The 25,938-nt window shown below is 48.9% G+C and overlaps 1 protein-coding gene across 8 annotated transcripts in view; it reads right to left on the bottom strand.

Moving 5' to 3' along the window:
• Nucleotides 1-25,938, bottom strand: part of LOC140410367 (KH domain-containing, RNA-binding, signal transduction-associated protein 2-like) — an 824,701-nt gene that overhangs the window by 118,227 nt on the left and 680,536 nt on the right. For all 8 annotated transcript variants that reach the window (XR_011940630.1, XR_011940629.1, XR_011940628.1 and 5 more), the window contains one exon: nucleotides 14,717-14,799. Coding sequence is in view for 4 of the 8 variants with exons in the window: in XM_072498401.1 (XP_072354502.1) it covers nucleotides 14,717-14,799 (83 nt within the window). In the remaining 4 variants the exon portion in view is untranslated. The remainder of the gene's footprint in view (nucleotides 1-14,716; nucleotides 14,800-25,938) is intronic.

Below are 25,938 nucleotides of genomic sequence, written 5' to 3'. Positions count from 1 at the left end.
GATGGGAGCATGGGGGAGGGAGATGGGAGCATGGGGAGGGAGATGGAAGCATGGGGGAGGGAGATGGGAGCATGGGGGAGGGAGATGGGAGCATGGGGAAGGAAGATGGGAGCATGGGGGGGAGATGGGAGCATGGGGAGGGAGATGGAAGCATGGGGGAGATGGGAGCACGGGGGAGGGAGATGGGAGCAAGGGGGAGGGAGATGGGAGCATGGGGAGGGAGATGGGAGCATGGGGGGGAGATGGGAGCACGGGGGTGGGAGATGGGAGCATAGGGGAAGATGGGAGCATGGGGGAGGGAGATGGGAGCATGGGGGAGGGAGATAGGAGCATGGGGGGGAGATGGGAGCATGGGGGAGATGGGAGCATGGGGGAGGGAGATGGGAGCATGGGGGTGGGAGATGTGAGTATGGGGGGGGAGATGGGAGCACGGGGAGGGAGATGGGAGCAAGGGGGAGGGAGGTGGGAGCATGGGGGGGAGAGGGGAGCATGGGGGGGAGATGGGAGCATGGGGGAGGGAGATAGGAGCATGGGGAGGGAGATGGGAACATGGGGGGAGATGGGAGCACGGGGAGGGAGAGGGGAGCAAGGGGGAGGGAGATGGGTGCCTGGGGGAGGGAGATGGGAGCATGGGGGGAGATGGGAGCACGAGGGAGGGAGATGGGAGCAAGGGGGAGGGAGATGGGAGCATGGGGGAGAGATGGGTGCATGGGGGAGGGAGATCGGAGCATGGGGGAGGGAGATGGGAGCATGGGGGGGAGATGGGTGCATGGGGGAGGGAGATGGGAGCATGGGGGAGGGAGATGGGAGCATGAGGGAGGGAGATGGGAGCATGGCGGAGGGAGATGGGTGCATGGGGGAGGGAGATGGGAGCATGGGGGAGGGAGATGGGAGCATGAGGGAGGGAGATGGGAGCATGGGGTGGAGATGGGAGCACGGGAAGGGAGATGGGAGCATGGGGGGGGGGAGATGGGAGCACGGGGGAGGGAGATGGGAGCATGGGGAGGGAGATGGGAGCACGGGGAGGGAGATGGGAGCATGGGGGGGAGATGGGAGCATGGGGGGGAGATGGGAGCACGGGAAGGGAGATGGGAGCATGGGGGGGGGGAGATGGGAGCATGTGGGGGAGATGGGAGCATGGGGGGGGAGATGGGAGCATGGGGGGGAGATGGGAGCATGGGGGGGAGATGGGAGCACAGGAAGGCAGATGGGAGCATGGGGGGGGGGAGATGGGAGCACGGGGGAGGGAGATGGGAGCATGGGGAGGGAGATGGGAGCACGGGGGAGGGAGATGGGAGCATGGGGGGGAGATGGGAGCATGGGGGGGAGATGGGAGCACGGGAAGGGAGATGGGAGCATGGGGGGGGATATGGGAGCACGGGGGAGGGAGATAGGAGCATGGGGAGGGAGATGGGAGCATGGGGGGGAGATGGGATCACGGGGAGGGAGAGGGGAGCAAGGGGGAGGGAGATGGGTGCATGGGGGAGGGAGATGGGAGCATGGGGGGGAGATGGGAGCACGAGGGAGGGAGATGGGAACAAGGGGGAGGGAGATGGGAGCATGGGGGAGAGATGGGTGCATGGGGGAGGGAGATGGGAGCATGGGGGAGGGAGATGGGAGCATGGGGGGGGGGGGAGATGGGTGCATGGGGGAGGGAGATGGGAGCATGGGGGAGGGAGATGGGAGCATGGGGGAGGCAGATGGGTGCATGGGGGAGGGAGATGGGAGCATGGGGGAGGGAGATGGGAGCATGAGGGAGGGAGATGGGAGCATGGGGGGGAGATGGGAGCATGGGGGGAGATGGGAGCACGGGGGAGGGAGATGGGAGCATGAAGGATGGAGATGGGAGCATGGGGGAGGGAGATGGGAGCATGGGGTGGAGAGGGGAGCATGGGGGAGGAAGGTGGGAGCATGGGGGAGGGAGATGGGAGCATGGGGAAGGAAGATGGGAGCATGGGGGGGGAGATGGGAGCATGGGGGAGGGAGATGGAAGTATGGGGGAGATGGGAGCACGGGGGAGGGAGATGGAAGTATGGGGGAAGATGGGAGCATGGGGGAGGAAGATGGGAGCATGGGGGAGGGAGATGGGAGCATGGGGAAGGAAGATGGGAGCATGGGGGGGAGATGGGAGCATGGGAGAGGGAGATGGAAGTATGGGGGAGATGGGAGCATGGGGGGGAGATGGGAGCATGGGGAAGGAAGATGGGAGCATGGGGGGGGGGAGATGGGAGCATGGGGAGGGAGATGGGAGCATGGGGGAGGGAGATGGGAACATGGGGAGGGAGATGGAAGCATGGGGGAGGGAGATGGGAGCATGGGGGAGGGAGATGGGAGCATGGGGAAGGAAGATGGGAGCATGGGGGGGAGATGGGAGCATGGGGGAGGGAGATGGAAGCATGGGGGAGATGGGAGCACGGGGGAGGGAGATGGGAGCAAGGGGGAGGGAGATGGGAGCATGGGGAGGGAGATGGGAGCATGGGGGGGAGATGGGAGCACGGGGGTGGGAGATGGGAGCATTGGGGAAGATGGGAGCATGGGGGAGGGAGATGGGAGCATGGGGAGGGAGATAGGAGCATGGGGGGGAGATGGGAGCATGGGGGAGATGGGAGCATGGGGGAGGGAGATGGGAGCATGGGGGGGGGGAGATGGGAGCATGGGGGAGGGAGATGGGAGCATGGGGGGGAGATGGGAGCACGGGGGAGGGAGATGGGAGCAAGGGGGAGGGAGGTGGGAGCATGGGGGGGGAGAGGGGAGCATGGGGGGGAGATGGGAGCATGGGGAAGGAAGATGGGAGCATGGGGGGGAGATGGGACCATGGGGGGAGATGGGAGCATGGGGAAGGGAGATTGGAGCGTGGGGGAGGGAGATGGGTGCATGAGGGAGGGAGATGGGAGCATGGGTGGGAGATGGAAGCATGGGGGGAGATGGGAGCATGGGGGAGGGAGATGGGAGCAAGGGGGAGGGAGATGGGAGCATGGGGGGAGAGGGGAGCATGGGGGGAGAGGGGAGCATGGGGGGGAGATGGGAGCATGGGGGGGAGATGGGAGCATGGGGGGAGATGGGAGCATGGGGGAGGGAGATGGGAGCATGGGGGAGGGAGATGAGAGCATGGGGGAGCGAGATGGGAGCATGGGGGAGGGAGATGGGAGCATGGGGGAGGGAGATGGGAGCATGGGGGAGGGAGATGGGAGCATGGGGGAGGGAGATGGGAGCATGGGGCGGGGAATGGGAGCATGGGGGGAGATGGGAGCATGGGGGGGAGATGGGAGCATGTGGGAGGGAGATGGGAGCATGGGGGAGGGAGATGGGAGCATGGAGAGAAAGATGGGAGCATGGGGGAGGGAGATGGGAGCATGGGGGAGAAAGATGGGAGCATGGGGGGTAGATGGGAGCATGGGGGAAGGAGATGGGAGCATGGGGAGAAAGATGGGTGGAGGGGGAGATGGGAGCATGGGAGGGAGATGGGAACATGGGGGGGAGACGGGAGCAAGGGGGGGGAGATGTGAGCATGGGGGAGGGAGATGGGAGCATGGAGAGAAAGATGGGAGCATGGGCGAGGGAGATGGGAGCATGGGGGAGGGAGATGGGAGCATGGAGAGAAAGATGGGCGCATGGGGGAGGGAGATGGGAGCATGGGGGAGAAAGATGGGAGCATGGAGAGAACGATGGGAGCATGGGGAGGGAGATGGGAGCATGGGAGGGAGATGGAAGCATGGGGGGGGAGATGGGAGCATGGGGGGGAGATGGGAGCATGGGGGGGAGATGGGAGCATGGAGAGAAAGATGGGAGCATGGGGAGGAGATGGGAGCATGGTGGAGAAAGATGGGAGCATGGGGGAGGGAGATGGGAGCATGGGGTGGGAGATGGGAGCATGGGGGAGGGAAGACGGGAGCATGGGGGGGGGAAGAGACAGGAGAAACGGGGAAGAAATAGTGGGAGAAAGGGAAAATGGGGTGGGGGTGATGGGAGAAACAGGACAGAGACGAGAGAAACAGGGAGGCACATGAGACAACCGGGGAGAGATGGGAGAAATGCAGGGAAAGGTGGGAGAAATAGTGGACGATGGGAGCAACTGGAGGAGAGATGACAGAAATATTGGTGAAGGCAACCATGAAGCAAGAGGGGAAAACAGTGCCGGAGACTGAGGCGAGGCGATGATTGAGGAGGTAGCATCTGTGGTGGGGGGGGGGGGGGGGGGGGGGGATTGAGTGAGCCGCAGCAGCAACAACACTGGTCCAGCTGGGAGGCGCAGGGAAAAGTAGTGAATGTGAGAGTGGATATCTCATCCCCGTGTTCTTGGTAGCTCCCTGCGAGTCAGCAGGTCAGCAGCATACCGAGACAAGAGACTCCTGTTGGGTTAGTGCTGCAATCAGTGGAGGTGTCTGGTCTGCCTTCCTTCCCAGTCCCATCCAAATTGCGTTTGAACATTAACAATACTTCCACAAATTGAACAAGCTGTGATGGCTTTTGAACACTTTTGAGCGCCTTGATGACTCCTGAAGTAGGAGCTATCAAAATGAATCACAATGTTAAAGATGTCGAAATGAATGTTTTTATGACAAATGTTCACTCTTTCTGTCATTAAAACCCATTCCACATTGGTACATTTGATGTCAACGGAGAGTTTTGAGCGCAATTGAATGTAAAATTGATGTCAATGTTTTCTCGCATTTGTATCACTATTGCCTGTCTGTTTACTAGTGCCTCCAGTTTTTTGTTGAACTTAACCCCTAACACACTCCCCGCTTGCTGATACCATGGCTCACATCTTGTGGGACAATCACTGATTACCTCGAAGAAATAACTTGTACGTTCCTTCCTTACTTCCTCTGTTACCTCTGATGTATCGAAATTCCCCAAGGTCATCATACTACCCTTCTCTGAGGTCCTCCACAACTTGTGTCAATAATCAATAACAGTTGTCAGTTGCTGCATTTTGTATTTATTGTTTTGCCAATTTCTGCCCTGTTCGCTTCTCATTGCTTTTCATTTTGTCATCCCATTACTTACAAAAAAGAAAAAAAACATGCCATCCAATCTGGGGATGTCCCAAATGTTTTTCTAAATTTATTTGTAGGATGTGGCCTTCACCAGCAGGACCAGCATTTATTGGCCACTCCTAGCTGCCCTCCATTCCAGGGGACATTTCCGTGGCTCTGGAGTCCGTGTAGGCCAGACCAGGTAAGGACGGCAAATTTCCTTCCTTCAAGGACATCAGTAAACCAAATGTTTTTTTTTATGACAATCTTCAGACTTTTAAATCTCACTTGCTTTGTCATTGAATGGTACATTTCTGCTAAGAATTTCAGCTGATGATTTAAGTTCTTGCTGCATCCTTTGAAGAAAATCAGGAGATTTGTCCTCGAACTGACCATGCTTTATCTTCAAATGCTTTTGAAGATTTGAGGGCTTAATCTTTCATTTGCCAGTGCTTCCCTGCACATTATGCACATGGGCTTTGCATCCTGATTTTCATTGGAACAAATAATAAAGACATATCTCAAAAAATCATCTTTATGCTGCTTTCTTTTCGGTTTCAGCTTCTTCTTAATGGGTTGTTGATCTGGAGCTCACACAAGCACTGCTTTGTCCTGCCCTGGAGTCTCCTGAGAAGCTCTCTCCAGCAGATTCAGTTGTGAGATTCTGGCCTGTTTGTGTCTCTGGCCCTCTCTTCCTTATTACAAATTGATCCATCTTCAATTCTTCACACAGTCCTGTTCCTGGCAGCTACAAAATGGAGGAATCGCTCCTCCAGGATTTTGGGGTCAAAACACGTATCGCGTGATGTCAGTGTGTATGCCGGGCACGTGACCTGCTCGCTCTCACCACTTCTGGTGTGAAGACTCTGCCGTTTTCAAAAAGAAATTTGGTCCTGGGACAACGTCAGGAGGAGACGGTACTGGGACAGCACGCTGACGTCAGGACGTGATGGTGCAGGGATAGTGCACTGAAGGTGGCAGTCTGCCACACTGGGCATGGGCCAGTGCACTTTCAGATCTGCCTGAGGGGGCATGCATGCGGACGCCATTCTCTTTTTTTTTTTAAACAGCACATGGCGTCCCATGAGTATTATTTGTGAAGATTGATAACTTATACCATTATAGTGACATAATGGCAGAGGTTTCAAACATTCACACAGATTTCATGTGCAGGTGCTTAAATTCCACTTGCCTTATCACAGAGGAGAACCACACAATTTATTTTCTATGATTGCTGCTGGTGCCTTCTTCTTGGCGCTCAGTTTGAAGAACAAGCAAATTGCTGCAACCCCTGTTTATGTGGCCATCACATAATCCCCCCTCCCTGTGATGGTGTAGGCATTGAGGTACTCGTGGAAGCCAGTGAACTGGTGCTGACTGCCAGCATCGTGACTCGCCATTCTCACCCCTATTACAAATGTCACTCGGCCGCTCTCCTTCACAGGCCCCGAGCTCCAACAGTCCCACCGCCGGTAATACTGCCCACCCCTCCTCCTATTGGTCAGCGGAACGGTTAGACATCAGGGGCGAGATTCTCCGACCCCCCGCCGGGTCGGAGAATCGCCGGGGGCTGGCGTGAATCCCACCCCCGCTGGTTGCCGAAGTCTCCGGCACTGGAGATTCGGCGGGGGCGGGTATCGCGCCGCGCCGGTTGGCGGGCCCCCCCGCTCGATTCTCCTGCCCGGATGGGCCGAAGTCCCGCCGCTAAAATGCCTGTCCCGCCAGCGTAAATTAAACCACCTACCTTACCGGCGGGACAAGGCGGCGCGGGCGGGCTCCGGGGTCCTGGGGGGGGGGCGCGGGGCGATCTGGCCCCGGGGGGTGCCCCCACGGTGGCCTGGCCCGCGATCGGGGCCCACCGATCCGCGGGCGGGCCTGTGCCGTGGGGGGTACTCTTTCCCTTCCGCCTCCGCCACGGTGTCCACCATGGCGGAGGCGGAAGAGACTCCCTCCACTGCGCATGCGCGGGAATGCCGTCAGCGGCCGCTGACGCTCCTGCGCATGCGCCGCCCGGAGATGTCATTTCCGCACCAGCTGGCGGGGCACCAAAGGTCTTTTCCGCCAGCTGGAGGGGCGGCGCCGGTTGGCGGGCCCGTTGCACGCCGGTTGCGTGGGTTTCGCCCCCATAATCCAAAGATGTGCAGGGTAGGTGGATTGGCCTCGCTAAATTGCCCCCTTAGTTGGAAAAAATGAATTGGGTACTCTAAATTTAAAAAAAAAGGAATGCATAATTAGGGCAGCACGGTAGCCTTGTGGATAGCACAATTGCTTCACAGCTCCAGGGTCCCAGGTTCGATTCCGGCTTGGGTCACTGTCTGTGCGGAGTCTGCACATCCTCCCCGTGTGTGCGTGGGTTTCCTCCGGGTGCTCCGGTTTCCTCCCACAGTCCAAAGATGTGCGGGTTAGGTGGATTGGCCATGATAAATTGCCCTTAGTGTCCAAAATTGCCCTTAGTGTTGGGTGGGGTTATGGGGATAGGGTGGGGGTGATGACCTTGGGTAGGGTGCTCTTTCCAAGAGCCGGTGCAGACTTGATGGGCCGAATGGCCTCCTTCTGCACTGTAAATTCTATGATTCATAAAGAATTTTGTTGTGAAAAAGGTAGTTAAATAATGTCACTGTGAATGAGTTACATCTGTTTAAGACAGCACATTTATTCATGAACGATTCCACGTTTATTCATTTGATTTAGGCTCATAACTTCGGCAGCATGGCAATCTCTGATCGATAGCCAGATTTACCTGCATTGGCATTACGAAGACCCTGTCTTGCCCAATCTTCCTCACTCAGGCGAGCAGTGAAATGTGCCCCTGGTAGCATTGTCGTGGACTAACTGAGGTGCAGGAAGGTAAGTCTCTCCCACTTTTTACAGCAGCAGCTGCCGGACCCATGGGGGGAGAGGTGTGTGTGGTTGGACCCAATGTGTGGGAGTGGGTGGCGTTGTTCAGAAGGGAGGGGGGAGGGGGAAGGGGGTCAGGGAGTGAGTGTGTCAGTCCCGGAAGGGAGGGAGGTCATTCAGAAGGGAGGGATATTGGGGCAGTCTGAGAGAGGGGGAGGGGATCCCTCTGGATGGGGGGCTGGGTTAGGTCGGGCTGAGGTGTTGGGGGTGTGCTTGGAGGTGGTAGGCAGTCAGGTCTGGGGGAGGAAGGGCCCAAGGTGAGGGTTGGGGTGGTGTGATGGTTTCCCTGGGGTGTCGTGTTTGTGGGGCAGTGTCTCGTGTGAGGCGGGATATGGGTTTTTTCAATAGTTACTCTGGAGTTAGAAGTTTCTATTTCCGTCTAAGTTTTCAAAGTAATTATCAGGGTAAGATGGGCAGAACCATCCAAAATCGTTTCAGTTGGTCGTTTCCCAGGCCAGTGCAATAGTCCAGAGGAAGTTAGCGGTTCTGGACAATTGTCGGGTAAACTCTTACGTGGAAATTTCCTCGAAGGATTCCCCAGCGCATCGAAGAAGTACCCCCTAAATGCGATGCTGGGGAACCTGCAAGTTATGGATTGATATGAATGAGGAGATCTATGAGTCAATCATTGCGGATACTTGGAAAGATCTTCTTTGGTTCAATATAAATCCTGCTCCATGTTCTGTTCTATAGTTTGCTGATTTAACATTGCTCTCTTAGCATGGATCTGTGTTCATTAAGGTAAGGGACACATCATGGGCACTAATGGGAACTGTGCTGGTATCATCCCTTTTTATCTAAGGAACGACACTCCAGACTGGGAAGAGCAAAAGAGTTACCAATACCACAACTATTGTTATGACACCCTGGGAAAGTGCACGGTCAATTCCAGCCCCACGTGCCCCGGAGTCACAACACAAGCGAATTAACCAATAATTCCTATAAAAGTACCCAAAGACTTTGGTCCTTGGCTTCCCAATAATCCCAGTCACCAGGTTTGTAAATGTAAACATGATTACTGTTTATTTATAACAAGGAATATCATGAAATATGCAAGTAAATACAACTGGTTAATGCCAAGCTAATACCTACTTTAACTTGCCCCCAGGCTCTACACACATACACACACACACACAAGCATAGATCATAGATCATAGAATTTACAGTACAGAAGGAAGTCATTCAGTCCATCGAGTCTGCACCGGCCCTTGGAAAGAGCCCAGGCTTCCACCCTATCCCCGTAACCCATAATCCAATTTAATATTTTGGACACTAAGGGCAATTTATCATGGCCAATCCACCTAACCTGCACATCTTTGGACTGTGGGAGGAAACCGGAGCACCCGGAGGAAACCCACGCAGACATGGGGAGAATGTGAAAACTCCATACAGACAGTCACCCGAGGCCGGAATTGAACCTGGGACCTTGGAGCTGTGAGGCAGCAGTGCTAACCACTGTGCCACCGTGCTGCCCATACATACAAGACAGACAAAATCACAGGGGTGAAAAGGGATAAAAATCATAAGTGAAGGGAAGAAAGAGTCTTTGTTTCAGATGATGGTCTTCAGCACACTTTCCTTCACAGCAAGCTTGCAGATTAAACACCTTGGTTTACAGCCTGGAATAATCTTCTTTGCAGATTCATTCATTCAGGTACTCTTAAAAATGCGTTACTCACAGCTTTCCCTGGAGAGGACTCTTGCTTCGCATCAAACTTTCAGTTCATGTTTTGTCTTCAGGCCTCAGTAGTTCCAGGAAAACAGCACACAGAGGCTTTCTGGAGAGAGAGTGTCAACCCTCACAGTGGCCTTCCGGAAAGAATTAGCTGGACCTTTCTGGAAAGAGTTAGCTGGATCTTTCTTTCACCATGCTGCCAGAATCAAAACTTAAACCAAACTCAAACCTTGCGACTCTGAAAAGCATTCCATTGGGATCAGATCCAATCACCACTGGTTACTGGGCAGAGCACAGCCTTTTGGGCCAAGTTATTGGTCACCAGCCAATCAATCAAACCGAGTTTCAACCCACCTCTGTCACTGATGCCGGCCAGTCTACAACTCCAGTTTAAACCAGCACAGCCTTCTGGATTCTTCCTGCTTGAATTAAAGGTACAGGCTGTTTGCCTTAAAGTTACATGTCCAATAATCAACCATGGATCAAAAATGTAACGGAAAAAGTAAAAGGGGAAATAAGGGAATGAACAGGGAAGAAGCAGGAAGGATCCTGTAAGACTGGAGCCTCTAAGCTCACTAGTAATTAAACTTACCGGCTTCATTACAATTAATAGTATCACGAGACTTATCAACACGATTCAACGATCAATACCACTGGAATTAACAGATACTGCAAAAAACAACAGTACCAATAGAGAGATGGGCCAGAATTGCTAGAAACACCAGCACCAGAATTAACAATATCACGCAAGTGAGCGATACGACATGACCATGCAGATCAGCACCATTTTCAGTGAAAGTATTTAATGAGAACACTTGTCATTATAGTACATTTATTGTTTCTTTTTTACAGTTCTACTTCACTCTATATTTTCACCCTGTCATAGCAAAATCCCGTTCCAGTTCTGTTCCATGACCTGACTTTTTATGCCCATTGGGGGTGAGCAATCGCAGGGCCTGGAAGACGCTCTTCCGGCCGTGATCGGCCCCGGAACTCAATTTCACGCTGGCTGCTCAATTAATGGGCAGCAGGCATGAAACACGCACTGCGACAAGCCCAGGGCTGCCGGCGGGTGTGGAGCCGCGAAAAGGAACAGGGTTGGTGCTTCCAATGGGCTCCCTCAGGGGGACCACCGCTGCGGAGCTGCCTCCGAGATCTTCAAACCTGTGAAAAATAAATAGCGACGGAAACCTATGCACAGGATGTCCAGGCAGCACAGTCAAACACAGACCTGAGTCCCCAGACACAATTTTAAAATTTGATTTCAGCCCTGACAATTCACCCTGCCCTGGATCGAGGTCAAAGCTGAAACAAAAGGCGGTCTGGATAATCGGCATTCCCGCAAACTGTCAACGCAGATGGGCCACAGAACATCGAGGTCAATTGGCCCCTTAATAAGCTAAAGTGCCTATTTGATTGTTGGCGGGTGCGTATCGAACTCTCAATTGAATCTGCTGACCAAGTGCGCAGTGACATTGGGATGCCCGCCTGACATCTTCTCATGTGACTTCAGGCCCTTCCAGATCGGGCAGCGCCTGCCAGACGACAAAGGGCTCGATTCTCCGGTCCCCCAGACACGTGTTTGTCGGCTGCGGGATTCTCCCTTCATGTCGCTTGTCTTTGGGATTTTCCCGTTAGAGCCACCCCCTCTGCTGGGAAACCACTGGGCGGGGGGGGGTGGGGGGGGTTGCCGATGGGAAAAGAGAATCCCAACTGCCGGAGAATTTGGCCATATTTTTCTGGTCCATGCATTTTTTGATTTCTCACTCACTTTGCATCGTTTCTACTTAATTCTGTATTAATCTGACTTGAGGTTTTTTTTCTGTTGTTTAGATGACTTATATGTCATTTATTTCCATTTGTTCTGCAATCACTAGGTTCAATTATCCTTTTAGTTTGTCTCCTTTTTCCCTTAAATTTTTTGTGACAAACAATATAGAGACAGTTTCAAATTGTCTGCAGTTTTGACTCCATTTTCACAGCAACTTCATTGCAGTGTTAATGTAAGCCTACTTGTGACAGTAAAAAAGATTATTTATTTATTATTTATATTGTGACACCACGATTCGCAGACGGAATGGCTGTGATTGGGCAATTCCCCCTGTCAATCATGCCTGGAGACGGCATTGCAGTAAGTTTTGATTTGAATCAGGTTTGATTTGACCTGCAAAACTTGTATTTTGTAACTATCCATCATTTTCCTGGAGAAATAATCCTGTTTTCATTGGGAGATGTTGCTGTAGTTTTGATCATGAACTTTGCTTTAGTGATTCGTGGGGAGTCCATTTAAGTATGTTCCCTGGACTGTTTGTTGTAGTACTCTGTTTAAATAATTGTAATGGGCTGTTGGCTGAGTGAATCGACTTTCTTTATTGTAAAATAGATTGTTTCCTCTGAGTCTTGCTGTAAGATCCTCTAGCCTCCAACTCACTGGCTGACTGTGGTGTCAATAGTTATTTTTCAGTGTCAACTGCACTGTTTTGGTTTTTTCCATTCCCTTTTGGTATAGTCAAACCACCTGAGGTGCCTGTTCGATTGTCGGCGGGTGCATATTGTCATGGGAATGTCATTTTAAGAAATGTTTGTCTTCTCAAGTGGCTACAGTGATGTCATTGAGTGGGTGGAGCTGGGCTCTGGCTCTGCTTTTTACTTTTGTTTTGAGCTGGAAGCTGTTTTTGGCTCTGAGTTTTAGTTTCGTTTTCAGCTGGAGAGCTGCATTCAAACCAAGGAGGTGTATTTTGGCCTCTCTCTCTGCATGCTGAAGAATGTCTCCAGATCGCTTGATGATTTCAAAGTAATACCTGTTTCTGTAAGGAATGCAAACCTACTCTCTTTGTTAAAAAGGGTCTTTGACTTATGGATGTTGTTAGGAAAGTTACTAAAGGTTACCTATAGAGTACTGTATCTTAAAGGGGAGTATCAGTGTTGGTAGTTGATAAGATGTTTACTGTGTGTTTATAAAATGTTAACTGGATTCATAGAATAAATGTCGTTTTTGTTTTAAAATACTTCTGATCTTTGTTGCATCACACCTGTAAAGTGGGCCCTTGTGCCCTCCACAACCAAAATCTATTAAAGGTTGTGGGTCAGGTGAACTCCATGATATACTTTGGTGTTCTCTAAACCCTGGCTCATAATAGTATCGATGCCTCAATTGAATCTGCTGACCAAGTGCGTAATGACATTGGGATGCACGCCTGACAGCTTCTCACGCGACTTCACGCCCTTCCAGGTCGGGCAGCGCCTGCCCAGACAATAACGGGCTTGATTCTCCGGTCCCCCATCCGCGTGTTTGTCACCTGCGAGATTCTCCCTTCGTGCCACTTGTCAATGGGATTTTCCCGTTGGAACCACCCCCTCCGCTGGGAAATCACTGGGCGGGGGTGTGCTGCCGACGGGAAAAGAGAATCCCAACTGCCGGAGAATTCGGCCATATTTCTCTGGTCCATCAGTTCCAGGGATTCCTCAGGATGGTGTCCTGGGCCCAACCATCTTCAGCTGGTTCATCACTGACCTCCCTTCCATCTTAAGCTCAAAGATGTTCACTGATGATTGCACAATGTTCAGCAACATTTGCGACTCCTCAGACGCTGAAGCAGTCCATGTCCAAATATGAACAAATGAACATGTGAATTAGGAGGAGTAGGCCAGTTGGCCCTTTGGACATTCTCAGCCATTCAATAAGATTGTGGTTGATCCGGTTTTAAACCCAAGTCCACATTACTGCCCACCCCTGGTTACCCCTGCTTATCAAGAATCTGTCTCTGCCTTAAAAATATTCAAAGGTTCTGTCTCTCCTGCCTTTTGGGGAAGAAAGTTCCAAAGACTCGCTTCCCTCTGAGAGAAATAAATTCTCCTCATCTCTGTCGTAAATGGGTGACCCCTTATTTTTACAGTAAGAAGTCTTGCAACATCCGGTTAAAGTCCAACAGGTTTATTTGGAATCACTAGCCTTTGGGGTGCAGCTCTTTCATCTGTTGCTGGGTCAAAATCCTGGAACTCCCTCCCTAACAGCATTGTGGGTATACCTCCATCACATAGACTGCAGCAGATCAAGAAGGCTGCTCACCACCACATACTGAAGGGCAATTTGACTAGGGTAGCACATTCTGGTCCAGCCAGCGACACCCACATTCCATGACTAAATACGATGAGCTTCTGGCCATTCACCAATAATCCATTTGCCAAAGGCAATACCAGAAATATCATGTTGCAACACGATGCCTGACCATGTTCCCTGCATGAGGTGGAAGGTAGGAGGGAACCTTTGGTTCTAGATTCTGCGCTATCCACTGCAAATCTGCTGTTGAGACTTCCATTCATGCCTTTGCTACTTCTAGTCTTGACTATTGCAAAGCACTCCTGGTTGGCTTCCCTATTCTCCCATCCATAAACCTGAGAATATTCAAACTTCCGTTCCCCTTGTCCTATCCTGTACCAAGTCCCGCTCATCCGTCATGTCCACGCTGGCTGACGTACACGGTTAACAATGCCATGATTTTAAAATCCCACCCTCATTTTCAATTATCTCTCTTTGATCTTCTCCAGCTACAGTGCTCTGAGATATTTGTCCCCTCCAATTGTGGCTTTATGAAAATCCTTGAATTTCATTGCTCCACCATTCCCAGTTGTGTTTCCAGTTACCAAGATTCTGCAATTTCTTCCCCTCAACCTCTTCCTCCTTCCACCTCCCTTTTCCTCTTGAATGCCTACCCCTTTGATTTCGGTAATTTGCACGAATATCTCTATTAGTGGCGCAGTGTCACATTTTGTTTGTTCACGCTCTTGTGAAGCGCGTTGTAACTTTTGACTCAGGTGTTACATTAACACATGCAATAGTTGTTTTGACACCTCTATCCCTTCCCTCATCATGTCGTCACTTGATTGCTGCAACAATGCAGTTCAGCCATGATCAAATTGAATGGCAGAACAGGATTGAGGGACTGAATGGCCTCATATTTCTGTAATCGTGTCATAACCTGATCATGGATGATTACTGATGCGGACAGTGTAAATTCTTGCACAATTTAGGTGCAAAGATAATTACGTGTAAAATTCCCATTTGTTTTCTTTCTTATTTCTTAAATAATGTGGTCTATTTCTGTAGCATAGTGTAGTTAAAACAAACATAAAACTGCAGGACTATCTGTTCCAGTTAACTTACCTCTCCACTTGGCTTGCATAGCTATTATCATAGGTGTCATAGCTTTGTTCATCATATTCTCCTCCATAGCCATCATCGTATCCCTGGAGAGACAACAAAATTGATCAATTTACGTCCTTCAGTATGCTCATTAGATGCTTGATCATATCTAACCTTGTTTAAATGTGGAAGATGTATTGAAAGAATTATAAACATAGCAGGCCTTAACAAGAAAGTTGGAAACAGTTGCTTGGTAATACAGAACTTGAGCACTGTTGAAAAAAGAGACATGCTGTCAAAGCTTTTCAGCTTGCACTCATCAGGACAGATTCACAAGATGACGAACTCCCAAAACGAACAACATTTTATAAGACATGAGAAGAGAGCGCTGATTGGTTGGCAAGTGGACTCTAATTGGTAGAGGCGTTGCCATGGAGATTGGTAGAGGTGTTCCCTGTGCATTTTCCATAGCAAAAGCATTACCAATCGGAGTGCAAGATGAAAAGCTTTGACAATGTGCCTCTTTTTTCAGCAATAATCTTATAGGTGAGTACAAAATGTGCCGAAACATAAGTTTCCCACAACCTGATAATGAACAGATAATCTATTTTAGATTGAAGGATAACTATTAGTCTTAACTTCCATACTCTTTGTCACAATTATGCTGCTGGATCTTTTCTGTCTACTTGTGAAGGCAGACAGGGTCTCGGTTTAATAAATGACTGCACCCCTGACAGGGCGGCTCTCCCTTAGCACAGCATTATCATCTCACCCTGAAGAGGGAGTCACCACAACATTCTGACCAATTGACCTGAGGTCACCGTGTAACATGAACTCGATTCTCTACTCGCGGGTCATTTATTTTTCCCTCCCATGTTAACTAAGGTTGCGCATTGCGGACTTTCTTATGGTGCTCGATGTCCCAACATTTTAAAAAAACATTTTATTAGGGTATTTGTAGTTTTTATAATAATAACAATAATAGCAACATAAACATGGTACATGAAACATTTCCATCCCTATCCCGTGCTTTGCACCCCCAATAATAAAACAATAACCTAACCACCCCACCCCCCGGCCTTCTAGATTTCTGCCTCTGCTGACATTTTAATTTTCTCCGAGAATGTCGACGAACGGCTCTCGATGTCCAAACTGATGGGAAAACAAAACCACTTTGGAGAGTGGTGTGAATTAGAAACACGTATTCTTCACAGCAAGGAGGAGGTTCCTCATTTTACCTTGAGCTTTGTCATTCCTTTCACCCACGTTTTATCCCTTGCAAATGCCGAAAGGTCATTTCTTCACAGCAATCGTTTACATTACTTCTAAATCAAACTTGCATCTCTAGGTAAGGTTCTCTACATGCCAATTTTTTCTTTTGGGTCATTTGAAGTTGCTGATTTATGCATCACGTTGGACAGTTACAATAATGCCATAAAGCGTCGCTCATTTATCAAGTGTAGTTGAAACCTTTCACGATAAGAGCAAAACTTGATAGACTTGAGCTGCCGTTGGTAAGGATGAATTTGACCAAGTTATACCCTGAGAATGGAGTTTCACCTACTGGGTGGGAATACCACAACTCAAACAGTGTTCATTCAGAAAGCCATGCGACATATTCCACCCAACTAGGAAGACAGTTTCTTCATTGTTTCGGTGTCCTGAGCTCAGAAATGTGAAAGTGTCTCTCTCTCTCTCCTCCTTTACCATGCTCGTTAAAATCTACCATCTTAACCATGTTTTTATTCATCCATTGAACACCCCTCACTGGCTTGGTGTCATCATTCAATAATATTCCTGCTAGGTTCAATTTCATTATTTTACCTGGCGACTTCTTGTGGAGCACCTTTCAGAGATGTCAAAAGCGCCACTTAGGAGGCGCCACGGTGGCGCAGTGGTTAGCACTGCTGCCTCACGGTGCCGAGGACCCAGGTTCGATTTGGGCCCTGGTCACTGTCCCTGTAGAGTTTGCACATTCTCCCCGTGTCTGCGTGGGTCTCACCCCCACAACCCAAAGATGTGTAGGTGAGGTGGTTTGGCCACACTAAATTGCCCCTTAATTGGAAACAGAAAGAATTGGGTGTGAATTTTACGTTCATAATTTCACAACTATTTGCTCATTGGGCGTGAAAGCAAGGTTTGAGAGGAATTTTAATGGATTTGGCTGGGAGCCGCTAACACTTCTTGCCACCTCAGAATGCAGTTCTCATGTTCTCGCCTGGTCCTTGATCATCCTTGGCCAAAACGGCAAAAAAGAAAGTCTGCCATCACAGTCATAATCGCTTTGACACTGGCCAGCAAATGAATACAGTATCGAGGAATGTGTGGGAAAACAAGCTTAAACATAATGAGGCAATTGCTATGGCAAAGGCAATGGGCGCGATTTGATGGAAACGTTTCCGAGTGTGGTGCGGGAACTGCTGTGAGCTTCCCGACGCTGGGCCCGGCAAGGCCATCATCAATATCAAACGTTAATTGGTGCACTTAACGAGGCCGCACAGGCTTCACACCGCAAATGATGGTCCTGCTGGCTGATTCGCTTGGATCGTGCCCACCAGCCCCCCGCCAATAAGGGGGAGCAGCACTTAAACTGATCCCATAGAGCAAACGCTACACAGCTCGCAGCCATACTACCGAGGAGACAGCCCCACAGGGATGCTGACCTGGCCAGATTGTTGGATGAGGTTGACTCCAGATGGGATGCTCTGTTCTCCCGAGGGGCTTGAAGAGTAAGCCACAGGGCAGTCAGTGTCGTCTGGGGAGCGACCATCAGCTCGGGGAGCATCACCTGGAGTACCAGTGCTGTATGTAGATCGACAACCTTCACCTGGTTGCATGGGTGGGTTGGCACCAGCCCCTGGCACCAGCACTGCCTGCTACATCCCCCCCAATGACCATGCACCTGGCACCGCCCCATGCCCAGCAGTGCTGCCCCCACCTGCCCATCCCATTCCCTATTTACCTCCCCCATCCCTCTCCGATGAACTAAGTTTGCGGCTCAAAATACCGCCTCTGTCTCCCTGCAGGAGAAGTTGGCCCACAACAGGAGAGGGCCCAGACAGGCGGAGGGGTGCTGGACGTCAGAGTCCTCACCTCTACGAGGAACGGGCCCTGGAATCACAGGGGTCACCGAGGATAGATCGGTCACCGACGCAGAGGTTGGCGTACGCCACAGAGGTGCAGATCCACCGGCCAACGCCCAGGTGACCTGTCACACGTGAGTTGTTAACGCCATACAGGATGGCCCATCCCTCCCACTGACCACATTCCATTCTCTCACCATCAGACAGTGCCGGCCCATCTGGGTGGTCCCCTGCCTCCCGTGTTTTGTTGGGCAGCACAGTAGCACAGTGGGTAGCACTGTTGCTTCACAGCTCCAGGGTCCCAGGTTCGATTCCCGGCTTGGTTCACTGTGTGTGCAGAGTCTGCATGCTCTCCCCGTGTGGGATTCCTCCGGGTTCTCCGGTTTCCTCCCACAAGTCCCGAAACATGTGCTGTTGGGTAATTTGGACATTCTGAATTCTCCCTCTGTGTATCCGAACAGGCGCCGGAATGTGCGACTAGAGGCTTCTCACAGTAACTTCATTGCAGTGTTAATGTAAGCCTACTTGTGACAATATGATTATTAAAAATAAATAAGAACACCTCAGAGGGTGACTACCACAGTGGTGCACGATGTCAGCAGCACGAGTGGAGGGTTACAAGTCGTGGCTCAGTCAGTGGCAGCATGGCTGAGATCCTCGACAGCATGTCCAACACGCTGGGGGACATGTCCCAGTCTCAGCTGGGCATTATCAAGTCACTCCAGATTAATCCCACCTTGGGTCACTGTCTGTGTGGAGTCTGCACGTTCTCCCCGTGTCTGCGTGGGTTTCCTCCGGGTGCGCCGGTTTCCTCCCGCAGTCCAAAGATGTGTAGGTTAGGTGGATTGGACATGCCAAATTGCCCTTTGTGTCCAAAAAAGGTTACTTGGGTTTACTGGGTTATGGGGATATACAAAGAACAAAGAAATGTACAGCACAGGAACAGGCCCTTCGGCCCTCCAAGCCCGTGCCGACCATGCTGCCCGACTAAACTACAATCTTCTACACTTCCTGGGTCCCTCTATTCCCATCCTATTCATGCATTTGTCAAGATGCCCCTTAAATGTCCCTATCGTCCCTGCTTCCACTACCTCCTCCGGTAGCGAGTTCCAGGTACCCACTACCCTCTGCGTAAAACACTTGCCTCGTACATCTACTCTAAACCTTGCCCCTCTCACCTTAAACCTATGCCCCCTAGTAATTGACCCCTCTACCCTGGGGAAAAGCCTCTGACTATCCACTCTGTCTATGCCCCTCATAATTTTGTATACCTCTATCAGGTCTCCCCTCAACCTCCTTCGTTCCAGTGAGAACAAACCGAGTTTATTCAACCGCTCCTCATAGCTAATGCCCTCCATACCAGGCAACATTCTGGTAAATCTCTTCTGCACCCTCTCTAAAGCCTCCACATACTTCTGGTAGTGTGGCGACCAGAATTGAACACTATACTCCAAGTGTGGCCTAACTAAGGTTCTCTACAGCTGCAACATGACTTGCCAATTCTTATACTCAATGCCCCGGCCAATGAAGGCAAGCATGCCGTATGCCTTCTTGACTACCTTCTCCACCTGTGTAGCCCCTTTCAATGACCTGTGGACCTGTACTCCTAGATCTCTTTGACTTTCAATACTCTTGAGGGTTCTACCATTCACTGTATATTCCCTACCTGCATTAGACCTTCCAAAATGCATTACCTCACATTTGTCCGGATTAAACTCCATCTGCCATCTCTCCGCCCAAGTCTCCAGACAATCTAAATCCTGCTGTATCCTCCGACAGTCCTCATCGCTATCCGCAATTCCACCAACCTTTGTGTCGTCTGCAAACTTACTAATCAGACCAGTTACATTTTCCTCCAAATCATTTATATATACTACAAAGAGCAAAGGTCCCAGCACTGATCCCTGTGGAACACCACTGGTCACAGCCCTCCAATGAGAAAAGCATCCCTCCATTGCTACTCTCTGCCTTCTATGGCCTAGCCAGTTCTGTATCCACCTTGCCAGCTCACCCCTGATCCCGTGTGACTTCACCTTTTGTACTAGTCTACCATGAGGGACCTTGTCAAAGGCCTTACTGAAGTCCATATAGACAACATTCACTGCCCTACCTGCATCAATCATCTTAGTGACCTCCTCGAAAAACTCTATCAAGTTAGTGAGACACAACCTCACCTTCACAAAACCGTGCTGCCTCTCACTAATACTTCCATTTGCTTCCAAATGGGAGTAGATCCTGTCTCGAAGAATTCTCTCCAGTAATTTCCCTACCACAGAAGTAAGGCTCACCGGCCTGTAGTTCCCGGGATTATCCTTGCTACCCTTCTTAAACAGAGGAACAACATTGGCTATTCTCCAGTCCTCCGGGACATCCCCTGAAGACAGCGAGGATCCAAAGATTCCTGTCAAGGCCTCAGCAATTTCCTCTCCAGCCTCCTTCAGTATTCTGGGGTAGATCCCATCAGGCCCTGGGGACTTATCTACCTTAATATTTTTTAAGACTCCCAACACCTCGTCTTTTTGGATCACAATGTGACCCAGGCTATCTACACCCCCTTCTCCAGACTCAACATCTACCAATTTCTTCTCTTTGGTGAATACTGATGCAAAGTATTCATTTAGTACCTCGCCCATTTCCTCTGGCTCCACATATAGATTCCCTTGCCTATCCTTCAGTGGGCCAACCCTTTCCCTGGCTACCCTCTTGCTTTTTATGTACGTGTAAAAAGCCTTGGGATTTTCCTTAACCCTATTTGCCAATGACTTTTCGTGACCCCTTCTAGTCCTCCTGACTCCTTGCTTAAGTTCCTTCCTACTTTCCTTATATGCCACGCAGGCTTCGTCTGTTCCCAGCCTTTTAGCCCTGACAAATGCCTCCTTTTTCTTTTTGACGAGGCCTACAATATCACTCGTCATCCAAGGTTCCCGAAAATTGCCGTATTTATCTTTCTTCCTCACAGGAACATGTGATCCAGAGCACGTCCCAGTCACTGAGAAGCATCGCCGATGCTGAAGACAATGGGGTGCTGCCAGGGCTGTCAGAGCCAGATGATGCAGGGGCAGCCAGGGCTCAATCCAGCTGACCCTCCATCCTGATGTGACCCCTATGGTCCTATGGGCACCGACCAGGAGGATGGGGTGCTGAGTGCCAACCCAGAGCCACCCTACAGAATAGCAACGGCGGCCACCAGCATCTCAGAGTCAAGCCCCGGAACAGGGTGGCACATTGAGGCACGTGCTGCTGGCAAGTGGCCGGGTCCCTCTGGCCCCAGCGTCCCCAGAGAACCGTCTGCAATGGACATGGAAGGGCACAGGACACGCTATTATTAAAAAGGTCGCCCCCCCCCCCTTCCCAGACATGGTGGTCCTGAATTCCACATCACCCCCATCCCTAGGCACACCACATGCAAGTGATGGGTGTGAGCGAGCACTCAGCAGACAGGCAGGAGTCGGACTATGGCATAGATTGAGGAGCAGCAGCACTCAACGCTCAGCGGGTTACCATCATGCCACTACCATTGACAGTGACCCATTGACAGCGCCGTCACGGTCACATCACCCTGCAGGCTCACAAACCCTGCGAGAGTGTATCAAGGTGATTGGAAGGGGGCAGTGTCATGTGAGAGTACCTTTAAGAAATGGGTGTTTATAAATGGGTGTGTATATAAATATCTGTAGTGAGAGTACCTTTAAGAAATGGGCGTTACTACTGCAGTGATGTCAGAGAGTGGGTGGAGCTGGACTGTCTGTCAGCTTTTTACTTTTGTTTTAGGCTGTTTGCTGCAGGGTGTGTTTTAGTTTTGTTTTCAGTGTTGGAGCTGAAGCCAGACAGAGCAGGTGTACTGTTGATCTCTCTGCCATGAAAAGACTATCGCTTGATCATTTGGTGAATTCAGAATTATAAATGTTTTCAGCAGTGACCTGATGTGTTTCAGTTGAAGGTTATGTTTTTTGTAAGTGTTAAAAGGACCGCATAAGCATTACTTAGTGGTGTAGTCTTTAGGGGTTGTATTTGAATTGATGGTTGCTAAGATGTTCACTGTATGTTTTAAAAAGGTTAACTTGAGTTCATAGAATAAACATTGTTTTGCTTTAAAAATACTTTTCCATTTCTGCTGTGCCATACCTGTAGAGCGGGGCGTGTGCTCCCCATACCACAATCTATTAAAAGTTGTGGGTCAGGTGAACTCCATGATACACTTTGGGGTTCTCTAAGCCCTGGCCCATAACAAATTGGGGGCTCGAGGGGGATAAAAGTCTATCTACTGGATTGGCTTAGTGAACTTAAAGATGGTGAGGTGTGAGCATATTGTGGTTGCTTTTCAGGTGTGGTGTTTCAGTTTAAGTAGGGAGTGTGTTGTGGACAATGGCTATTTCAGAGGCTCTGAAGTTTTTGGGGGTGGAGATGGTCACACGCAGTACCTTACGGACAGAGACTAAAAGCCGACTGTTAGATTTGGCAAAAACATTGCAGTTAACATTACCGGACAAAATGCGAAAAGATGAGGTAATTATGGCGGTGGCTAAGCATTTAAAGTTGCCTGAGATACAGTCTGACTCATTAGAAATGGCAAATATGAGGGGGTGAAAAAATCCACCTTGGGTGCATATGAATTAGTGCCTGAAGCCTACAGACAAAAGTTTAGAAATAAAATAAAGAATTTGGTCAAACATACATGGAGTTTGAAAGGCTCAAACAGGGTAATTTTGATAGGTGGATAAGGGCTTTGAAAATAGACCAAACGTATGAAGCTCTCAGAGAAATCATACTTTTGGAGGAGTTTAAAAATTCAATTCCTGATGTAGTGAGAACTCATGTGGAAGAGCAGAGGGTTAAAACTGCAAGATTAACAGCAGAAATGGCAGATGATTATGAATTAGTTAATAAATCAAAGCTTGGTTTCCGACATCAGTTTCAGCCTGTGATGGGATAGAAACTGGGGACAAGAGAAATTCTCAAGTCTGATGGGAGATAATAAGGAGTGTGTACCTCAGATTAAAAAAGAAATCCATGAGGATGGAAGAGAAATGAAAAGTTTCAAATGTTTTCACTGCAATAAACTAGGCCATGTAAAGTCACAGTGTTGGTGGTTGAAGAAAAGCACTGGGAAGGCTGATGTGGTAAAACAGGATAAGACAGTGGGGTTTGTTAAAGTGGTAAAGGAAAGCCCAAGTGAAGCGAAGGAGGTGCAAAAGATTGTACAGCCTGACCAAGAGGTGATTGATAAGAAGGTGCCAGATCTCTTTAAAGAATTTACTTGTGTGGGTAAAGTTTACTCATGTGCATTAGGAGGAGCAGGTAAAGAAGTCACAATTTTAAGAGATACATGAGCTAGTCAATCTTTAATGGTAAGAGATGAGGAGTTATGTAGTTTGGGAAGAATATTGGCAGAAAAGGTGGTAATATGTGGAATTCAGGGTGAGAGTAGTGTTCCATTATATAAGGTAAGGTTGGAAAGTCCAGTGAAGTGTGGTGAAGTGGTAGTAGGAGTAACGGAGAAACTATCTTTTCCAGGAATACAGTTTATCTTGGGTAATGATATAGCTGGATCGCAGGTGGGAGTGATAAGCCAGTGGAAGATCAGACAACTGAAGTGTTGAAGGACAAATATCCTGGTATTTTTCCGGATTATGTAGTAACAAGGTCGCAAAGTCACAGGTTAAGACAAGAGGAGAAATCAAAGAGTGAAGATGAAGTTGAAGTGCAATTATCAGAAACAATTTTTGATCAGATGGTTGAAAAAGAACAAGGACAAGTGGAGGATGAGGTGGATATTTTTGGTTCAGGAAAATTGGCGGAGTTCCAACAGAAAGATGTAGAAATAAAACGGATATATCAGAAAGCATACACAGAAAAGGAATCTGCGTGTATACCAGAGTGTTATTACCGTAAAAGTAATGACTTGATGAGAAAATGGAGACCTTAACATATTCAGGCGGATGAAAAGTGGGCAGAAGTTCATTAAGTAGTATTGCCGGTAGGGTATAGAAAGGAGGTGTTGCGAGTTGCACATGAGGTACCAGTGGGAGGTCATTTGGGAATAAGGAAAACTCAAGCTAAAATACAAAAACATTTTCATTGGCCTGGACTACATAAAGATGTAGTTAAATTTTGTCAATCATGTCACACATGTCAAGTGATAGGGAAATCTCAAGCAGTGATAAAACCAGTGCCTTTAATCCCCACTCCAGCATTTGAGGAACCTTTTACAAGGGTCCTAATTGATTGCGTAGGACCGCTTCCTAGAACAAAAAGTGGGAATCAATATCTTTTGACTATAATGGATGTGTCTACTAGGTTTCCAGAGGCCATTCCAGTACATAACATTACAGCTAAAAAGATTGTGGAGGAGTTACTTCAATTCTTTACTAGATATGGACTACCCACAGAAATACAATCAGATCAAGGATCAAATTTTACCTCAAGGTTATTCAAAGAAGTTATGGGTAGTTGAGGAATAAAACAATTTAAATCAACTGCGTACCATCCATAATTGCAGGGAGCGTTAGAAAGGTGGCATGAGACATTAAAGACAATGCTGAGGGCTTATTGTCCCGATTATCCAGAGGATTGGGATAAAGGAATTCCATTCATACTGTTTGCAATTAGGGATGCACCTAATGAGTCAACCAAATTCAGTCCTTTTGAACTAATTTTTGGTCATGAGATAAGAGGACCACTTAATTGATTAAGGAAAAATTGGTGAGTGAGACATTGGAAATTACATTATTGGATTACATGTCAAATTTTAGGGAACGATTAAATAGAGCATGTGAATTGGCTAGACAACGTTTAAAAGTTGCACAAAATGTGATGAAAGGGGTAGTGGACAAGAAATCCAAAGTTTGTAGTTTTGCCAGTGGAGATAAAGTTTTAGTATTGTTACTAGTGGTAGGTGAGCCTTTAAAAGCAAGGTTTTGTGGACCTTATCAGATTGAAAGGAAATTAAGTGAGGTGAATTATGTGGTAAAAACACCAGATAGAAGGAAGACTCACCGAGTGTGTCATGTGAATATGCTTAAAAGGTACTTTGAAAGGGAAGGAGAGAAAAAGGAGGTTTTAATGATTCTAACTCAAAGTGACGAACCAAATCCAGATGACTGTGAATTTGACATACCTCAAATTAAATTGGAAAATGACGATGTTCTTTAAATTGTTGAGTTACCTTCCAGAGGAAAAACGAACAGACTTGAAAGAGTTATTGATATGACGTGGGCAAGTTTGTAGAGATAAATTGGGAAGTACTAAAATGGCTATACATGATGTAGATGTGGGAAATGCTGTTCCAATCAAACAACATCCATACAGACTTAGCCCTTTAAAATTGGCACAGGTTAACAAAGAGATTGAGAGTATGCTTAAAAATGCCATAATTGAAGTGGGTTGCAGCCAATGGAGCTCAGCCATAGTGATGGTACCTAAACCAGACGGTACCCAACGGTTGTGAGTGGACGATAGAAAGGTCAATGCAGTTACAAGAACAAACTCTTATCCTATGCCATGTTTGGAGGATTTCATTGAGAAAGTGGGATAATCAGCTTTTATTTCCAAACTGGATTTACTTAAAGGTTACTGGCAGGTACCTTTATCCGAAAGGGCGAAGGGGATTTCAGCTTTTGTGACTCCAGATGGTATATACCAATTCAAAGTTATGCCATTTGGCATGAAAAACGCCCCAGCCACATTTCAACGGTTAACTAACAAAGTTGTTTCAGGATTACCCAATTGTGCGGCATACATCGACGATCTGGTAATTTTCAGCCAGACATGGACAGAACATTTAAAACATCTGATGGAGTTATTCGATCGACTTCAAGAGGCGGGTTTGGTGAGAAACCTAGCCAAAAGTGAATTTGGAAAAGCACAAGTCACTTTCCTTGAGGAGTTTCCGATACCCTCAAGACAAAGGGAAATAATGCGAATTCTTGGCATGAGTGGATTTGATCGAACATTTGTGCAAATGTTTTGTAGCGTGATTGCTCCACTGATGGACTTGCTGAAGTAACGTCGAAAATTTCAGTGGACAGCAGATTTTCAACAGGCATTTGATGGCCTGAAAGCTGTGATAACCAATGCTCCTCTGTTGGAGAATTACAAGGGACTCTGTGATCAGATTGAACTAAAGTATCAGACTTTAAATTGAAATGCTGAGGCGTAGAG

The sequence above is a fragment of the Scyliorhinus torazame genome, chromosome 4 (genome assembly GCF_047496885.1).
Source record: "Scyliorhinus torazame isolate Kashiwa2021f chromosome 4, sScyTor2.1, whole genome shotgun sequence".
Lineage (NCBI taxonomy): Eukaryota > Metazoa > Chordata > Chondrichthyes > Carcharhiniformes > Scyliorhinidae > Scyliorhinus > Scyliorhinus torazame.
Note: the sequence above shows the minus strand (reverse complement) of the source record. Positions and strands in the feature narration are given on the sequence as shown.